The sequence below is a fragment of the Manis pentadactyla genome, chromosome 7 (assembly GCF_030020395.1).
Source record: "Manis pentadactyla isolate mManPen7 chromosome 7, mManPen7.hap1, whole genome shotgun sequence".
NCBI classification, from domain to species: domain Eukaryota; kingdom Metazoa; phylum Chordata; class Mammalia; order Pholidota; family Manidae; genus Manis; species Manis pentadactyla.
Genome location: NC_080025.1, coordinates 47,637,999 through 47,653,727, shown reverse-complemented (window position 1 = coordinate 47,653,727; position 15,729 = coordinate 47,637,999). Strand labels below are relative to the sequence as shown.

Genomic DNA, 15,729 nt, shown 5'->3' with positions numbered 1-15,729 from the left:
TAAAACAATAGCAGCATCACATGCCTTCTGAAGGGTAAATGTGTGACTTCTGGACTCAGCGTGTTGAGGGGTGAGAAGCAGGTTGACAAGGGGCCAGGAACTGGGAGCTCAACACAGAGCAGGCCTGTTCTCACCCCGAGGGGGCTGGGTGGCTCAGGGCTGCCTGGAGACCCCTGCTCTGTGTTCTCTCTTTGCCATTCTCAGTGTATAGTATGAAAAGCGCAGGGATCTAGAATGATCTGAAGGGTCTGTGCCACGTGCCAGCTGCTCAGGGGTGCTTATGACTAAGTGGTCAATGCTCAGTCAAAATCCGGGTTTCTTTCCTGCTCTTCCCACATACCCCTTTTCTCTGTTGCTTTTAAGCACTGCCCTGGTGTTCAACCCTTTCCTGCCTGACTTATGAGCTGAGTTTTTAATGGGTTACAAACTCATTCTATCTCCACTTCTTTTTCTCTTTCCTTCCTTCTTTCTTTCTTTCTTTCTTTCCTTCTTTCTTTCTTTCTTTCTTTCTTTCTTTCTTTCTTTCTTTCTTTCTTTCTTTCTTTCTTTCTTTCTTTCTTTCTTTCTTTCTTTCTTTCTTTCTTTCTTTCTTTCTTTCTTTCTTTCTTTCTTTCCTTCTTTCTTTCCTTCTTTCTTTCCTTCTTTCTTTCCTTCTTTCTTTCTTTCTTTCTTTCTTTCTTTCTTTCTTTCTTTCTTTCTTTCTTTCTTTCTTTCTTTCTTCACTTCTTTTTCTTTCTTTCTTTCTTCACTTCTTTTTCTTTCTGTCTGTCTTTTTTCTTTCTTATTTTTTCTTTTTTTCTTTTTTGAGAGGGCATCTCTCATATTTATTGATCAAATGGTTGTTAACAACAATAAAATTCTGTATAGGGGACTCAATGCACAATCATTAATCAACACCAAGCCTAATTCTCAACAGTCTCCAATCTTCTGAAGCATAACGAACAAGTCCTTACATGGTGAATAAGTTCTTACATGGTGAACAGTGCAAGGGCAGTCATCACAGAAACTTTCGGTTTTGATCACGCATCATGAACTATAAACAATCAGGTCAATTATGATTATTCATTTGATTTTTATACTTGATTTATATGTGAATCCCACATTTCTCCCTTATTATTATTATTATTTTTATTTTTAATAAAATGCTGAAGTGGTAGGTAGATGCAAGATAAAGGTAGAAAACATAGTTTAGTGCTGTAAGAGGGCAAATGTAGATGATCAGGTGTGTGCCTATAGACTAAGTATTAATCCAAGCTAGACAAGGGCAACCAAACATCCACGTATGCAGAAGATTTCTCTCAGAACGGGGGGGTGAGGTTCTAAGTCTCACCTCTGTTGATCCCCAATTTCTCACCTGATGGCCCCCTGCGACTGTGCCTGTCTTAGGTTGTTCCTCCCTTGAGGAATCTTACCCGTCTCTGGCTAACCAGTCATCTTCCGGGGCCATACAGGGAAATGTGAAGTTGGTAAGTGAGAGAGAAGCAATATTGTTTGAAAAGGTTAGCTTTTTACTTCTTTGAAGATTTATGCCCTGTGGCTTCCATGACCAGCATTTGTCTTGAGGTATCTTTACCACTTGGAAGAATTATGATACTTGGTAATTTCGATATGAGGCATGAATTCTATTTAAGGGTTGTAATTAGGAAGGAAGAAGAAAAGCTATAGAAGTAGCAGATGGAAGAAAACATGGGAAGATTGATTATTTCTTTGACATATCTTCTTGTAGAGTAACATAAGCATGTATAGGTTTTAAACTAGTAATTAAATTGCGTACACACATTAACATAATAGGAATACAGCTACATAATCAAAGCAGACCTACAATTACCAGCCATCTCCAGTGAAACCAAAAAAACCAGTTAGGCACCCTAGGCATTTGTGAAAACTTATCAATGATATAATGGATATTGTCTAACTGAATTTGAATAGTTTGAGAAAAATGAGACAAATTAAAACAACACATTCCTGGGAACTGTTCGCATCCCATATGTTCTTTTAACAGTAGATAGTCTATAGTCGCAAGATTTTGGAGCGCTGCAACTTGCACTTCTCCTAATTCTTGGTTGAGTTCTGACAGTATAGATCCAGTGAAATTTGTTGTTTTACTGTATGCACAGGCCAGCTTAGATGTCTTCTTCTTCATTCCAATGGCAAGTCCAGGAACCGGTGGGATGAATGCAGCTACAACTGTGACAGCACCAGGATCTTTGTTGAAGTTATTTGATGATCATCTTCTGGAATGACTCTTCCAGAGAATGTTGATGTTGGAAGTTCTTCTTCATATTGTATCTTAATTTGTTTTCTGGGTAGCCAAATTATGCTTTGATCCTCTGTATAAACACAAACAAACCCTTTGCCCACACTTTGATATGCCCTTTATACGATTGTGAAGAACTTATTGGAGATCACCACACAGGAACTGCTTTTTTTTTTTTTAAGAGAAAGGAATATTATCAGAAAAATTTATTTCCATAGCTGATCATCTGACACACTTTAAATGATCAAAATTAAGGATATTTAAAGCATGCATTAATCGTTGATTTACAGTTAGTTTTATCCTATCAGGGAGTAATCCCCCTTTTCTTTTTTCTTTTTTTGTTATCATTAATCTACAACTACGTGAAGAATATTATGTTTACTAGGCTCTCCCCTATACCAGGTCCCCCCCCCCACAAACCCCTTTACAATCACTGTCCATCAGCATAGCAAAATGTTGTGGAATCACTACTTGTCTTCTCTGTGTTGTACAGCCCTCCCCTTTCTCCCACCCTCCCCATTATACATGCTAATCATAATACCCCCTTTCTTCTCCCCCACCTTATCCCTCCCTACCCACCCATCCTCCCCAGTCCCTTTCCCTTTGGTACCTGTTAGTCCATTGTTGGGTTCTGTGATTCTGCTGCTGTTTTGTTCCTTCAGTTTATCCTTTGTTCTTATACTCCACATATGAGTGAAATCATTTGGTATTTCTCTTTCTCCACTTGGCTTATTTCACTGAGCATAATACCCTCTAGCTCCATCCATGTTGTTGCAAATGGTAGGATTTGCTTTCTTCTTATGGCTGAATAATGTTCCATTGTGTATATGTACCACATCTTCTTTATCCATTCATCTACTGATGGACACTTAGGTTGCTTCCAATTCTTGGCTATTGTAAATAGTGCTGCGATAAACATATGGGTGCATCTGTCTTTTTCAAACTGGAGTGCTGCATTCTTAGGGTAAATTCCTAGGAGTGGAATTCCTGGGTCAAATGGTAAGTCTATTTTGAGCATTTTGAGGAACCTCCATACTGCTTTCCACAATAGTCGAACTAATTTACATTCCCACCAGCAGTGTAGGAGGGTTCCCCTTTCTCCACAACCTCACCAACATTTGTTGTTGTTTGTCTTTTGTATGGTGGCGATCCTTACTGGTGTGAGGTGATACCTCATTGTGGTTTTAGTTTGCATTTCTCTGATAATTAGCGACGTGGAGCATCTTTTCATGTGTCTGTTGGCCATCTGTATTTCTTTTTTGGAGAACTGTCTGTTCAGTTCCTCTGCCCAATTTTTAATTGGATTATTTGTTTTTTGTTTGTTGAGGTGGGTGAGCTCCTTATATATTTTGGACGTCAAGCCTTTATCGGATCTGTCATTTACAAATATATTCTCCCATACTGTAGGGTACCTTTTTGTTTTATTGATGGTGTCTTTTGCTGTACAGAAGCTTTTCAGCTTAATATAGTCCCACTTGTTCATTTTTGCTTTTGTTTTCCTTGCCCGGGGAGATATGTACAAGAAGAGGTCACTCATGTTTATGTCTAAGAGGTTTTTGCCTATGTTTTTTTCTAAGAGTTTTATGGTTTCATGACTTACATTCAGGTCTTTGATCTATTTTGAATCTACTTTTGTGTTTGGGGTTAGACAATGGTCCAGTTTCATTCTCCTACATGTAGCTGTCCAGTTTTGCCAGCACCACCTGTTGAAGAGACTGTCATTTCGCCATTGTATGTCCATGGCTCCTTTATCAAATATTAATTAACCATATATGTTTGGGTTAATGTCTGGAGTCTTTAATCTGTTCCACTGGTCTGTGGCTCTGTTCTTGTGCCAGTACCAAATTGTCTTGATTACTATGGCTTTGTAGTAGAGCTTGAAGTTGGGGAGTGAGATCCCCCCTACTTTATTCTTCTTTCTCAGGATTGCTTTGGCTATTCGGGGTCTTTGGTGTTTCCATATGAATTTTTGAACTATTTGTTTCAGTTTGTTGAAGAATGTTGCTGGTAATTTGATAGGGATTGCATCAAATCTGTATATTGCTTTGGGCAGGATGGCCATTTTGACGATATTAATTTTTCCTAGCCATGAGCATGGGATGAGTTTCCATTTGTTAGTGTCCCCTTTAATTTCTCTTAAGAGTGACTTGTAGTTTTCAGGGTATAGGTCTTTCACTTCTTTGGTTAGGTTTATTCCTAGGTATTTTATTCTTTTTGATGCAATTGTGAATGGAGTTTTTTTCCTAATTTCTCTTTCTATTGGTGCATTGTTAGTATATAGAAAAGCCACAGATTTCTGTGTGTTAATTTTGTATCCTGCAACTTTGCTGTATTCCAATATCAGTTCTAGTAGTTTTGGAGTGGAGTCTTTGGGGTTTTTTATGTACAATATCATGTCATCTGCAAATAGTGGCAGTTTAACATCTTCTTTACCAATCTGGATTCCTTGTATTTATTTGTTTTGTCTGATTGCCATGGCTAGGACCTCCAGTACTATGTTAAATAACCGTGGGGAGAGTGGGCATCCCTGTCTTGTTCTCAGTCTCAGAGGAAAAGCTTTCAACTTCTCGCTGTTCAGTATAATGTTGGCTGTGGGTTTATCATATATGGCCTTTGTTATGTTGAGGTACTTGCCCTCTATACCCATTTTGCTGAGAGTTTTTATTATGAATGGATGTTGAATTTTGTCAAATGCTTTTTCAGCATCTATGGAGATGATCATGTGGTTTTTGTCTTTCTTTTTGTTGATGTGGAAGATGATGTTGATGGATTTTTGAATGTTGTACCATCCTTGCATCCCTGGCATGAATCCCACTTGGTCATGGTGTATGATCCTTTTGATATATTTTTGAATTTGGTTTGCTAATATTTTATTGAGTATTTTTGCATCTACATTCATCAGAGATATTGGTCTGTAATTTTCTTTTTTGGTGGGGTCTTTGCCTGGTTTTGGTATTAGGGTGATGTTGGCTTCATAGAATGAGTTTGGGAGTATTCCCTCCTCTTCTATTTTTGGAAAACTTTAAGGAGAATGGGTATTATGTCTTCTCTGTGTGTCTGGTAAAATTCTGAGGTAAATCCATCTGGCCCGGGTTTTTTTTCTTGGGTAGTTTTTTGATTACTGCTTCAATTTCTTTGCTGGTAATTGGTTTGTTTAGGTTTTGTGTTTCTTCCTTGGTCTGTTATGGAAGGTTGTATTTTTCTAGGAAGTTTTCCATTTCTTCTAGGTTTTCCAGCTTGTTGGCATATAGGTTTTCATAGTAGTCTTTAATAATTCTTTGTATTTCTGTGGAGTCTGTCGTGATTTTTCTTTTCTCATTTCTGTTCTGTTGATGTGTGTTGATTCTCTTTTTCTCTTAATAAGTTTGGCTAGAGGCTTATCTATTTTGTTTATTTTCTCAAAGAACCAGCTCTTGGTTTCATTGTTTTTTCTATTGTTTTATTCTTCTCAATTTTGTTTCTTCTCTGATCTTTATTATGTCCCTCCATCTGCTGACTTTAGGCCTCATTTGTTCTTCTTTTTCCAGTTTCAATAATTGTGATGTTAGACTATTCATTTGGGATTGTTCTTCCTTCTTCAAGTGTGCCTGGATTGCTATATACTTTCCTCTTAAGACTGCTTTTGCTGCGTCCCACAGAAGTTAGGGCTTTGTGTTGTTGTTGTCATTTGTTCCCATATATTCCTTGATCTCTATTTTAATTTGTTCATTGATCCATTGATTGTTTAGGAGCATGTTGTTAAGCCTCCATGTGTTTGTGAGCCTTTTTGTTTTCTTTGTAGAATTTATTTCTAGTTTTATACCTTTGTGGTCTGAACAGTTGGTTGTTAGAATTTCATTATTTTGGAATTTACTGAGGCTCTTTTTTTGGGCTAGTATGTGGTCTATTCTGGAGAATGTTCCATGTGCACTTGAGAAGAATGTATATCCTGTTGCTTTTGGATGTAGAGTTCTATAGATGTCTATTAGGTCCATCTGTTCTAGTGTGTTGTTCAGTGCCTCCGTGTCCTTACTTATTTTCTGCCTGGTGGATCTATCCTTTGGGGTGAGTGGTGTGTTGAAGTCTCCTAAAATGAATGCATTGCAGTCTATTTCCCTCTTTAGTTCTGTTAGTATTTGTTTCACATATGCTGGTGCTCCTGTGTTGGGTGCATATATATTTAGAATGGTTATATCCTCTTGTTGGACTGAGCCCTTTATTATTATGTAGTGTCCTTGTTTATCTCTTGTTACTTTCTTTGTTTTGAAGTCAAATTTGTCTGATATTAGTACTGCAACCCTGCTTTCTTCTCTCTGTTGTTTGCCTGAAATATGTTTTTCCATCCCTTGACTTTTAGTCTGTGCATGTCTTTGGGTTTGAGGTGAGTTTCTTGTAAGCAGCATATAGATGGGTTTTGCTTTCTTCTCCATTCTATTACTCTGTGTCTTTTGATTGGTGCATTCAGTCCATTAACATTTAGGGTGACTATTGAAAGATATGTACTTATTGCCATTGCAGGCTTTAAACTCGTGGTTATCAAAGGTTCAAGTTTAGCCTCTTTAGTATCTTATTGCCTAACTTAGCTCGCTTATTGAGCTGTTATATACACTGTCTGGAGATTCTTTTCTTCTCTCCCTTCTTATTCCTCCTCCTCCATTCTTCATATGTTGGGTGTTTTGTTCTGTGCTCTTTTTAGGAGTGCTCCCATCTAGAGCAGTCCCTATAAGATGCCCTGTAGAGGTGGTTTGTGGGAGGCAAATTCCCTCAACTTTTGCTTGTCTTGGAATTGTTTAATCCCTCCATCATATTTAAATGATAATCGTGCTGGATACAGTATCCTTGGTTCAAGGCCCTTCTGTTTCATTGCATTAAATATATCATGGCATTCTCTTCTGGCCTGTAAGGTTTCTGTCGAGAAGTCTGATGATAGCCTGATGGATTTTCCTTTATAGCTGACCTTTTTCTCTCTAGCTACCTTTAGAAGTCTTTCCTTGTCCTTGATCTTTGCCATTTTAATTATTATGTGTCTTGGTGTTGTCCTCCTTGGGTCCTTTCTGTTGGGAGTTCTGTGTATTTCCATGGTCTGTTCGATTATTTTCTCCCCCAGTTTGGGGAAGTTTTCAGCAATTATTTCTTCAAAGACTCTTTCTATCCCTTTTTCTCTCTCTTCTTCCTCTGGTACACCTATAATATGGATATTCTTCCTTTTGGATTGGTCACACAGTTCTCTTCATATTGTTTCATTCCTGGAGATCCTTTTATCTCTCTCTGTGTCAGCTTCCATGCGTTCCTGTTCTCTGGTTTCTATTCCATCAATGGCCTCTTGCATCTTATACATTCTGCTTACAAATCCTTCCAGAGTTTGTTTCACTTCTGTAATCTCCTTCCTGGCATCTGTGATCTCCCTCTGGACTTCATACCTTAGCTCTTGCATATTTCTCTGCATCTTCGTCAGCATGTTTATGATTTTTATTTTGAGTTCTTTTTCAGGAAGACTGGTTAGGTCTGTCTCCTTCTCTGGAGTTGTCTCTGTGATCTTGGTTTGTCTGTAATTTTGCCTTTTCATGGTGATAGAATACTTTGCAGAGCTGGGAGGAGTGACGGCTGGAAGAACTTCCCTTCTTGTTGGTTTGTGGCCCTCCTCTCCTGGGAGAACAGCGACCTCTAGTGGCTTGTGCTGGGCAGCTGTGCATAGACAGGGCTTCTGCTTCCTGCCTGGCTGCTGTGGAGTTTATCTCTGCTGTTGCTGTGGGTGTGGCCTGATTCGGGCGGCTGCTGCAAAATGGTGGAGCCGCGTTGGAGGGGGAGCGGCCGGGAGGCTGTTTATCTCCATGAGGGGCCTCAGTGCTCCCTGCTGCCCAGGGGGTTAGAGTGCCCAGAGATCCCAAGATTCCCTGCCTCTGGACTAAGTGTCCCGGGACGCTTCTGTCCAGTTTTGGGGTTCCTGTCCCTTTAAGGCTTCCAAGAAGCACTCGGCCAAAAAAAAAAAAAAAATTAAATAAATAATTAAAATAACACAAACCCGCTCGCTTTTCTTTGTCCTAGGTGGCTGGCCTCAGGCACCCACTCACCGGTCTTGCTGCCCTGTTTCCCTAGTATCCAGGGCCCCGCGCATGCACTGTGTCTGCACTCTGGTCTGGATGGCTGGGGCTGGGTGTTCAGCAGTCCTGGGCTCCGTCTCCCTCCCGCTCCGACTCCTCTCCTCCCGCCGGGAGCTGGGGTGAGGGGCGCTCGGGTCCCGCGGGGCTGGGGCTTGTATCTTACCCCCTTCGCGAGGCGCTGGGTTCTCGCAGGTGTGGATGTGGTCTGGATGTTGTCCTGTGTCCTCTGGTCTCTATTCGAGGAAGAGTTGTCTTTGTTATATTTTCATAAATATATGTGGTTTTGGGAGGAGATTTCCATTGCTCTACTCACGCCACCATCTTGGCTCCACTACCTCCACTTCTTATGCCTTTGCCTGGGGAGAAAGTGCTTGGCTGCTACCCCATTAGAATGAACATCTTTACTTCTTTCCTTTGGGTCTCTTTTTTTCTAAGGAAAAGATATCTGGTCTCTAGTTTCTTATTCCATGACTGTGCTGTCAGAACATTCTTTTCCCCATAAATTTTTACTTACCTTCTTCCAGACTGAGCTTCTATTGGTTGTGCCCTGAAAACCAGCTCTTTGAGGGAGTGTGGATGGAGTCAGAGGTTTGTGTGCAGCACGGTTCCCAGTTATTGCCACCTTGTATCCACTGTGATTGGGCTCAGCTGCAATAACAGAAAAAACCCAAATAACCGTAGTATTCCACTTCTTTTCATAGTTGAACAACTCATCATTTATTTCCAAGATTTCTCAAAGTCTTCGAAATTGGTATAGCCTTTTACAAAAACAGACCTGTATCTCTCTTTTCCTCCATACTTTTACAACACTTAAAAAACCAACCTGACAGGACAATTTTTAAATCTGTCCTTTCAGAATATTAGGCATGAGTCCCCAGCAACAGACATTCTGCATTCTTACCCTTTGGCATCAGCAGCCCCCCACACCCATGTCATTTAACTAATTAACAAGACTTAAGAGGGAAACTGGTCCTTTTTCCTCTCAGGTGGATCTCAATAAGACCGAGGAGCTGATATCGAAGTTGGAAAACCTGCACCGGCAGCCCCACATCTGGGATTTTCTGCTTTTCCTGTCGGGACTGCATGCGAACAGTGTTGGCGCTGAGGATGGTATCCGTGGGGCAGTGCATCTCCTCCAGGCAGTTTTGAAGTAAGTTAAGAAGAAAACTATAACTAACTGTAGGTGTGTTGGGGTTTCCTCTTCATTTTTCAATAGGAAAATCTCTATCTCTGAGTACAATTGTTCGAGATGAGAAAGAACTCCAGAATGATGTCACCCCGAGATGGCCGGAGCTTTTACAGCTCATGCCTGTCCCTGGCCTGGCTGTAATTATTTTACATAAGTGCAGTGATGTTGTTCAGAGCATGTTCTCCCTCATTTAAATAATTTAGCATTACATCGTTATTGTTTCATATGTTCCAGTAGTCTTCAAATGAGCATTTTAATGGCCTCATAATATTCTGTTTTGGAAACGTATCATATACCACAATTTTCTTGATAATTTATAATTGGAATTCTGGTTGTTTCTAAGTTTTATCACTATTGGAGATGTGACGTGCATATAATAATGTCAACTGTTTTCTTAATGAGTTATGCTGAATTGCCCAAAATATCACCTGGAACCGAAAATCTAAGTTCTCTGAGGGGCTGAACGTTGGTCTCCTCTGATGGCTCTGACCCCCCTGTTACATGGGGGTTCCCTTTGAGAGGGCCCCTTCCCCTGGTGGGTTTCCCATGTTTGAACAGCACTGTCTTTTTTTGTTGTTCAATTGAATTATCTTAAACCTATTGTATGATTATGGTAGTGTATTAGTGAAAGTTTATAGTCTTTTCAGATTTTTAACTGTGACTTATTTTATCTGCCATCAGTAAGAACAATCAGCACAAGGGCAAGGCCAGAGATAGTGGGGGGGGGCCCTGCCTTAAAGGGGAGCCCTCTGCAGCCCAGGCCTCTGCTGGTAACTGAGGAAGCCTGTGGGACTGCTGGATGTGCTCAGAAAGCCCCTGATGATAGAGCCCCCACTCCAATGGCCAGAGCCCCCTTTCGGGCTGACTGCCCTCTGAGGGCAGCCCTCCTCCCTGGAGCGTGCCCCTGAGGCCCCAGGTGGTCCGGCCGCAGCTGATGGCAGGAGCGTGGGGTGGAGGCTGTGGATGGTGCTTGGATGTGCAGGCCTGAGTGTCCACATGTGTGCACACAAGGCCCCTTTAGGTGTTGATGGAGCCAGGGGGCAAGTGGTGCTGGGGTGGGTGTTCCCCAAACCCCCATTCTGGTGCACACTCTGAGGATGGGAAAATTTTAAGTTTGAACGTGGCTTTCCAAGTTGTGTTTGTCAATATAGGAGAATGGAACATATTTAGACAGTTTACTGGTTTGACTTACCAGGTAAATGTTTGAGCACAGTGGGGGTGATTCCCTTCTTATTCTTTTATTTATCTATTTATTTATTTTGATATCATTGATCTATAATTACATGAAGAACATTATGTTTACTAGGCTCCCCCCTTCACCAAGTTCCCCCCATACGCCCCTTCACAGTCACTGTCCATCAGCGTAGTAAGATGTTGTAAAATCACTACTTGTCTTCTCTGTGTTGCACAGCCCTCCCTGTGCCCCGCCGCCCCCACTGTACATGCTAATCGTAATGCCCCCTTCTTTTTTCCCCGCCCTTATCCCTCCCTTCCCACCCATCCTCCCCAGTCCCTTTCCCTTTGGTAACTATTAGTCCATTCTTGGGTTCTGTGATTCTGCTGCTGTTCCTTCAGTTTTCCTTTGTTCTTATACTCCACATATGAGTGAAATCATTTGGTGCTTGTTTTTCTCCGCCTGGCTTATTTCACTGAGCATAATACCCTCTAGCTCCATCCATGTTGTTGCAAATGGCAGGATCTGTTTTTTTCTTATGGCTGAATAATATTCCATTGTGTATATGTGCCACATCTTTATCCATTCATCTACTGATGGACATTTAGGTTGCTCCCATATCTTGGCTGTTGTAAATAGTGCTGTGATAAACATAGGGGTGCATCTGTCTTTTTCAAACTGGAGTGCTGCATTCTTAGGGTAAATTCCTAGAAGTGGAATTCCTGGGTCAAATGGTATTTCTATTTTGAGCATTTTCAGGAACCTCGATATTGATTTCCACAATGGTTGAACTAATTTACATTCCCACCAGCAGGGTAGGACGGTTCCCCTTTCTCCACAACCTCACCAACATTTGTTGTTGTTTGTCTTTTCGATGATGGCGATCCTTACTGGTGTGAGGTGATATTTCATTGTGGTTTTAATTTGCATTTCTCTAATGACAAGCGATGTGGAGCATCTTTTCATGTGTCTGTTGGCCATCTGAATTTCTTCTTTAGAGAACTGTCTATTCAGCTCCTCTGCCCATTTTTTAATTGGATTATTTGCTTTTTGTTTGTTGAGGTGTGTGAGCTCTTTATATATTTTGGATGTCAACCCTTTATAGGATCTGTCATTTATGAATATATTCTCCCATACTGTAGGATACCTTTTTGTTCTATTGATGGTGTCCTTTGCTGTACAGAAGCTTTTTAGCTTGATATAGTCCCACTTGTTCATTTTTGCTTTTGTTTCCCTTGCCCAGGGAGATATGTTCATGAAGAAGACACTCATGTTTATGTCCATGAGATTTTTGCCTATGTTTTTTTGTAAGAGTTTTATGGTTTCATGACTTACATTCAGGTCTTTGATCCATTTCGAATTTACTTTTGTGTATGGGGTTAGACAGTGATCCAGTTTCATTCTCTTACATGTAGCTGTCCAGTTTTGCCAGCACTATCTGTTAAAGAGACTGTCATTTCCCCATTGTATGTCCATGGCTCCTTGATCGTATATTAATTGGCCATATATGTTTGCGTTAATGTTTGGAGTCTCTATTCTGTTCCACTGGTCTGTGGCTCTGTTCTTGTGCCAGTACCAAATTGTCTTGATTACTGTGGCTTTGTAGTAGAGCTTGAAGTTGGGGAGTGAGATCCCCCCCACTTTATTCTTCCTTCTCAGGATTGCTTTGGCTATACGGGGTTTTTGGTGGTTCCATATGAATTTTTGTACTGTTTGTTCCAGTTCATTGAAGAATGCTGTTGGTAATTTGATAGGGATTGCATTGAATCTGTATATTGCTCTGGGCCGGATGGCCATTTTGACGATATTAATTCTTCCTAACCAGGAGCATATGATGAGTTTCTATTTGTTAGTGTCCTCTTTAATTTCTCTTAAGACTGTCTTGTAGTTTTCAGGGTATAGGTCTTTCACTTCCTTGGTTAGGTTTATTCCTAGGTATTTTATTCTTTTTGATGCTATTGTGAATGGAATTGTTTCCTGATTTCTCTTTCTATTAGTTCATTGTTAGTGTATAGGAAAGCCACAGATTTCTGTGTGTTAATTTTGTATCCTGCAACTTTGCTGATTTCTGATATTAGTTCTAGTAGTTTTGCAGTGGAGTCTTTAGGGTTTTTTATGTACAATATCATGTCATCTGCAAATAGTGACAGTTTAACTTCTTTAACAATCTGGATTCCTTGTACTTCTTTGTTTTGTCTAACTGCTGTGTCTAGGACCTCCAGTACTATGTTGAATAACAGTGGGGAGAGTGGGCATCCCTGTCTTGTTCCCGATATCAGAGGAAAAGCTTTCAGCCTCTCACTGTTCAGTATGATGTTAGCTGTGGGTTTATCATATATGGCCTTTATTATGTTGAGGTACTTGCCCTCTATTCCCATTTTGCTGAGAGTTTTATCATGAATGGATGTTGAATTTTGTTGAATGCTTTTTCAGCATCTATGGAGATGATCATGTGGTTTTTATCCTTCTTTTTGTTGATGTGGTAGATGATGTTAATGGATTTTTGAATGTTATACCATCCTTGCATCCCTGGGATGAATCCCACTTGGTCATGATTGAGTAATTTTGCATCTACGTTCATCAGGGATATTGGTCTGTAGTTTTCTTTCTTGGTGGGGTCTTTGCCTGGTTTTGGTATTAGGGTGATGTTGGCTTCATAGAATGAGTTTGGGAGTATTCCCTCCTCTTCTAATTTTTGGAAAACTTTAAGGAGAATGATTATTATGTCTTCTCTGTATGTCTGATAAAATTCCAAGGTAAATCCATCTGGCCCGGGGATTTTGTTCTTGGGTAGCTTTTTGATTACCGCTTCAATTTCATTGCTGATAATTGGTCTGTTTAGATTTTCTGTTTCTTTCTGGGTCAGTCTTGGAAGATTGTATTTTTCTAGGAAGTTGTCCATTTCTCCTAGGTTTCCTAGCTTGTTAGCATATAGGTTTTCATAGTATTCTCTAATAATTGTTTGTATTTCTGTGGGGTCCGTCATGATGTCTCCTTTCTCATTTCTGATTCTGTTGATGTGTGTTGATTCTCTTTTTCTCTTAATAAGTCTGGCTAGAGACTTATCTATTTTGTTTATTATCTTGAAGAACCAGTTCTTGGTTTCATTGATTTTTTTCTATTGTTTTATTCTTCTTAATTTTATTTATTTCTTCTCTGATCTTTATTATGTCCCTCCATCTGCTGACCTTAGGCCTCATTTGTTCTTCTTTCTCCAATTTTGATAATTGTGACATTAGACTATTCATTTGGGATTGTTCTTCCTTCTTTAAATATGCCTAGATTGCTATATAGTTTTCTCTTAAGACTACTTTTGCTGTGTCCCACAGAAGTTGGGGCTTTGTGTTGTTGTTATCATTTGTTTCCATATATTGCTGGATCTCCATTTTAATTTGGTCGTGATCCATTGATTATTTAGGAGCGTGTTGTTAAGCTTCCATATGTTTGTGAGCCTTTTTGCTGTCTTTGTACAATTTATTTCTAGTTTTATACCTTTGTGGTCTGAAAAGTTGGTTGGTAGCATTTCAATCTTTTTGAATTTACTGAGGCTCTTTTTGTTGCCCAGTTTGTGGTCTATTCTGGAGAATGTTCCATGTGCACTTGAGAAGAATGTATATCCTGTTGCTTTTGGGTGTAGAGTTCTATAGATGTCTATTAGGTCCATCTGTTCTAGTGTGCTGTTCAGGGCCTCTGTGTCCTTACTTATTTTCTGTCTGGTGGATCTGTCCTTTGGAGTGAGTGGTGTGTTAAAGTCTCCCAAAATGAATGCATTGCATTCTATTTCCTCCTTTAGTTCGGTTAGTATTTATTTCACATATGTTGGTGCTCCTGTATTGGGTGCATATATATTTATTATGGTTATATCCTCTTGTTGGACTAAGCCCTTTATCATTAGGTGGTGTCCTTCTTTATCTCTTGTTACTTTCTTTGTTTTGAAGTCTATTTTGTCTGATACTAGTATTGCAATACCTGCTTTTTTCTCTCTGTTGTTTGCATGAAATATCTTTTTCCATCCCTTGACTTTTAATCTGTGCATGTCTTTGGGTTTGAAGTGAGTCTCTTGTAAGCAGCATATAAATGGGTCTTGCTTTTTTATCCATTCTATTACTCTATGTCTTTTAATTGGTGCATTCAGTCCATTTACATTTAATGTGATTATTGAAAGATACGTACTTATTGCCATTGCAGGGTTTAGATTCATCGTTACCCAAGGTTCAAGTTTAGCTTCTTTACTACCTTACTGTCTAACTTAACTCGCTTATTGAGCTATTATAAACACAGTCTGATAATTATTTCTCTCCCTTCTTATTCCTCATCCTCTATTCTTCATATGTTGGGTGTTTTGTTCTCTGCTCTTTTTAGGAGTGCTCCCATTTAGAGCATTCCCTCTAAAATACCCTGTAGAGGTGGTTTGAGGGAGGCAAATTCCCTCAACTTTTGCTTGTCTGGGAATTGTTTAATCCCTCCTACATATTTAAATGATAATCATGCTGAATACAGTATCCTTGGTTCAAGGCCCTTCTGTTTCATTGCACTGAATATATTATGCCATTCTCTTCTGGCCTGTAAGGTTTCTGTTGAGAAGTCTGATGATAGCCTGATGGGTTTTCCTTTGTAGGTGACCTTTTTCTCTCTCTGGATGCCTTTAATACTCTGTTCTTGTCCTTGATCTTTGCCATTTTAATTATTATGTGTCTTGGTGTTGTCCTCTTTGAGTCCCTTCTGTTGGGAGTTCTTTTTGCCTCTGTAGTCTGAGCAACTATTTCCTCCCCCAGTTTGGGGAAGTTCTCAGCAATTATTTCTTCAAAGACACTTTCTATCCCTTTTTCTCTCTTCTTCTTCTTCTGGTACACCTATAATGCGGATATTGTTCCTTTTGGATTGGTCACACAGTTCTCTTAATATTGTTTCATTCCTGGAGATCTTTTATCTCTCTCTGCATCAGCTATGTGTTCCTGTTCTCTGGTTTCTATTCCATCAATGGCCTCTTGCATATTATCCATTCTGCTTATAAATCCTTCCAGAGATA

At 39.9% G+C, this 15,729-nt stretch overlaps 1 protein-coding gene across 2 annotated transcripts in view; it reads left to right on the top strand.

Annotated features, from left to right (window-relative positions):
• The window catches only part of ABCA13 (ATP binding cassette subfamily A member 13), a 390,923-nt gene that overhangs the window by 36,964 nt on the left and 338,230 nt on the right, over positions 1 to 15,729 (top strand). For both annotated transcript variants that reach the window (XR_008998757.1, XM_057505338.1), the window contains exon 6: positions 9,324 to 9,487. Coding sequence is in view for 1 of the 2 variants with exons in the window: in XM_057505338.1 (XP_057361321.1) it covers positions 9,324 to 9,487 (164 nt within the window). In the remaining variant the exon portion in view is untranslated. The remainder of the gene's footprint in view (positions 1 to 9,323; positions 9,488 to 15,729) is intronic.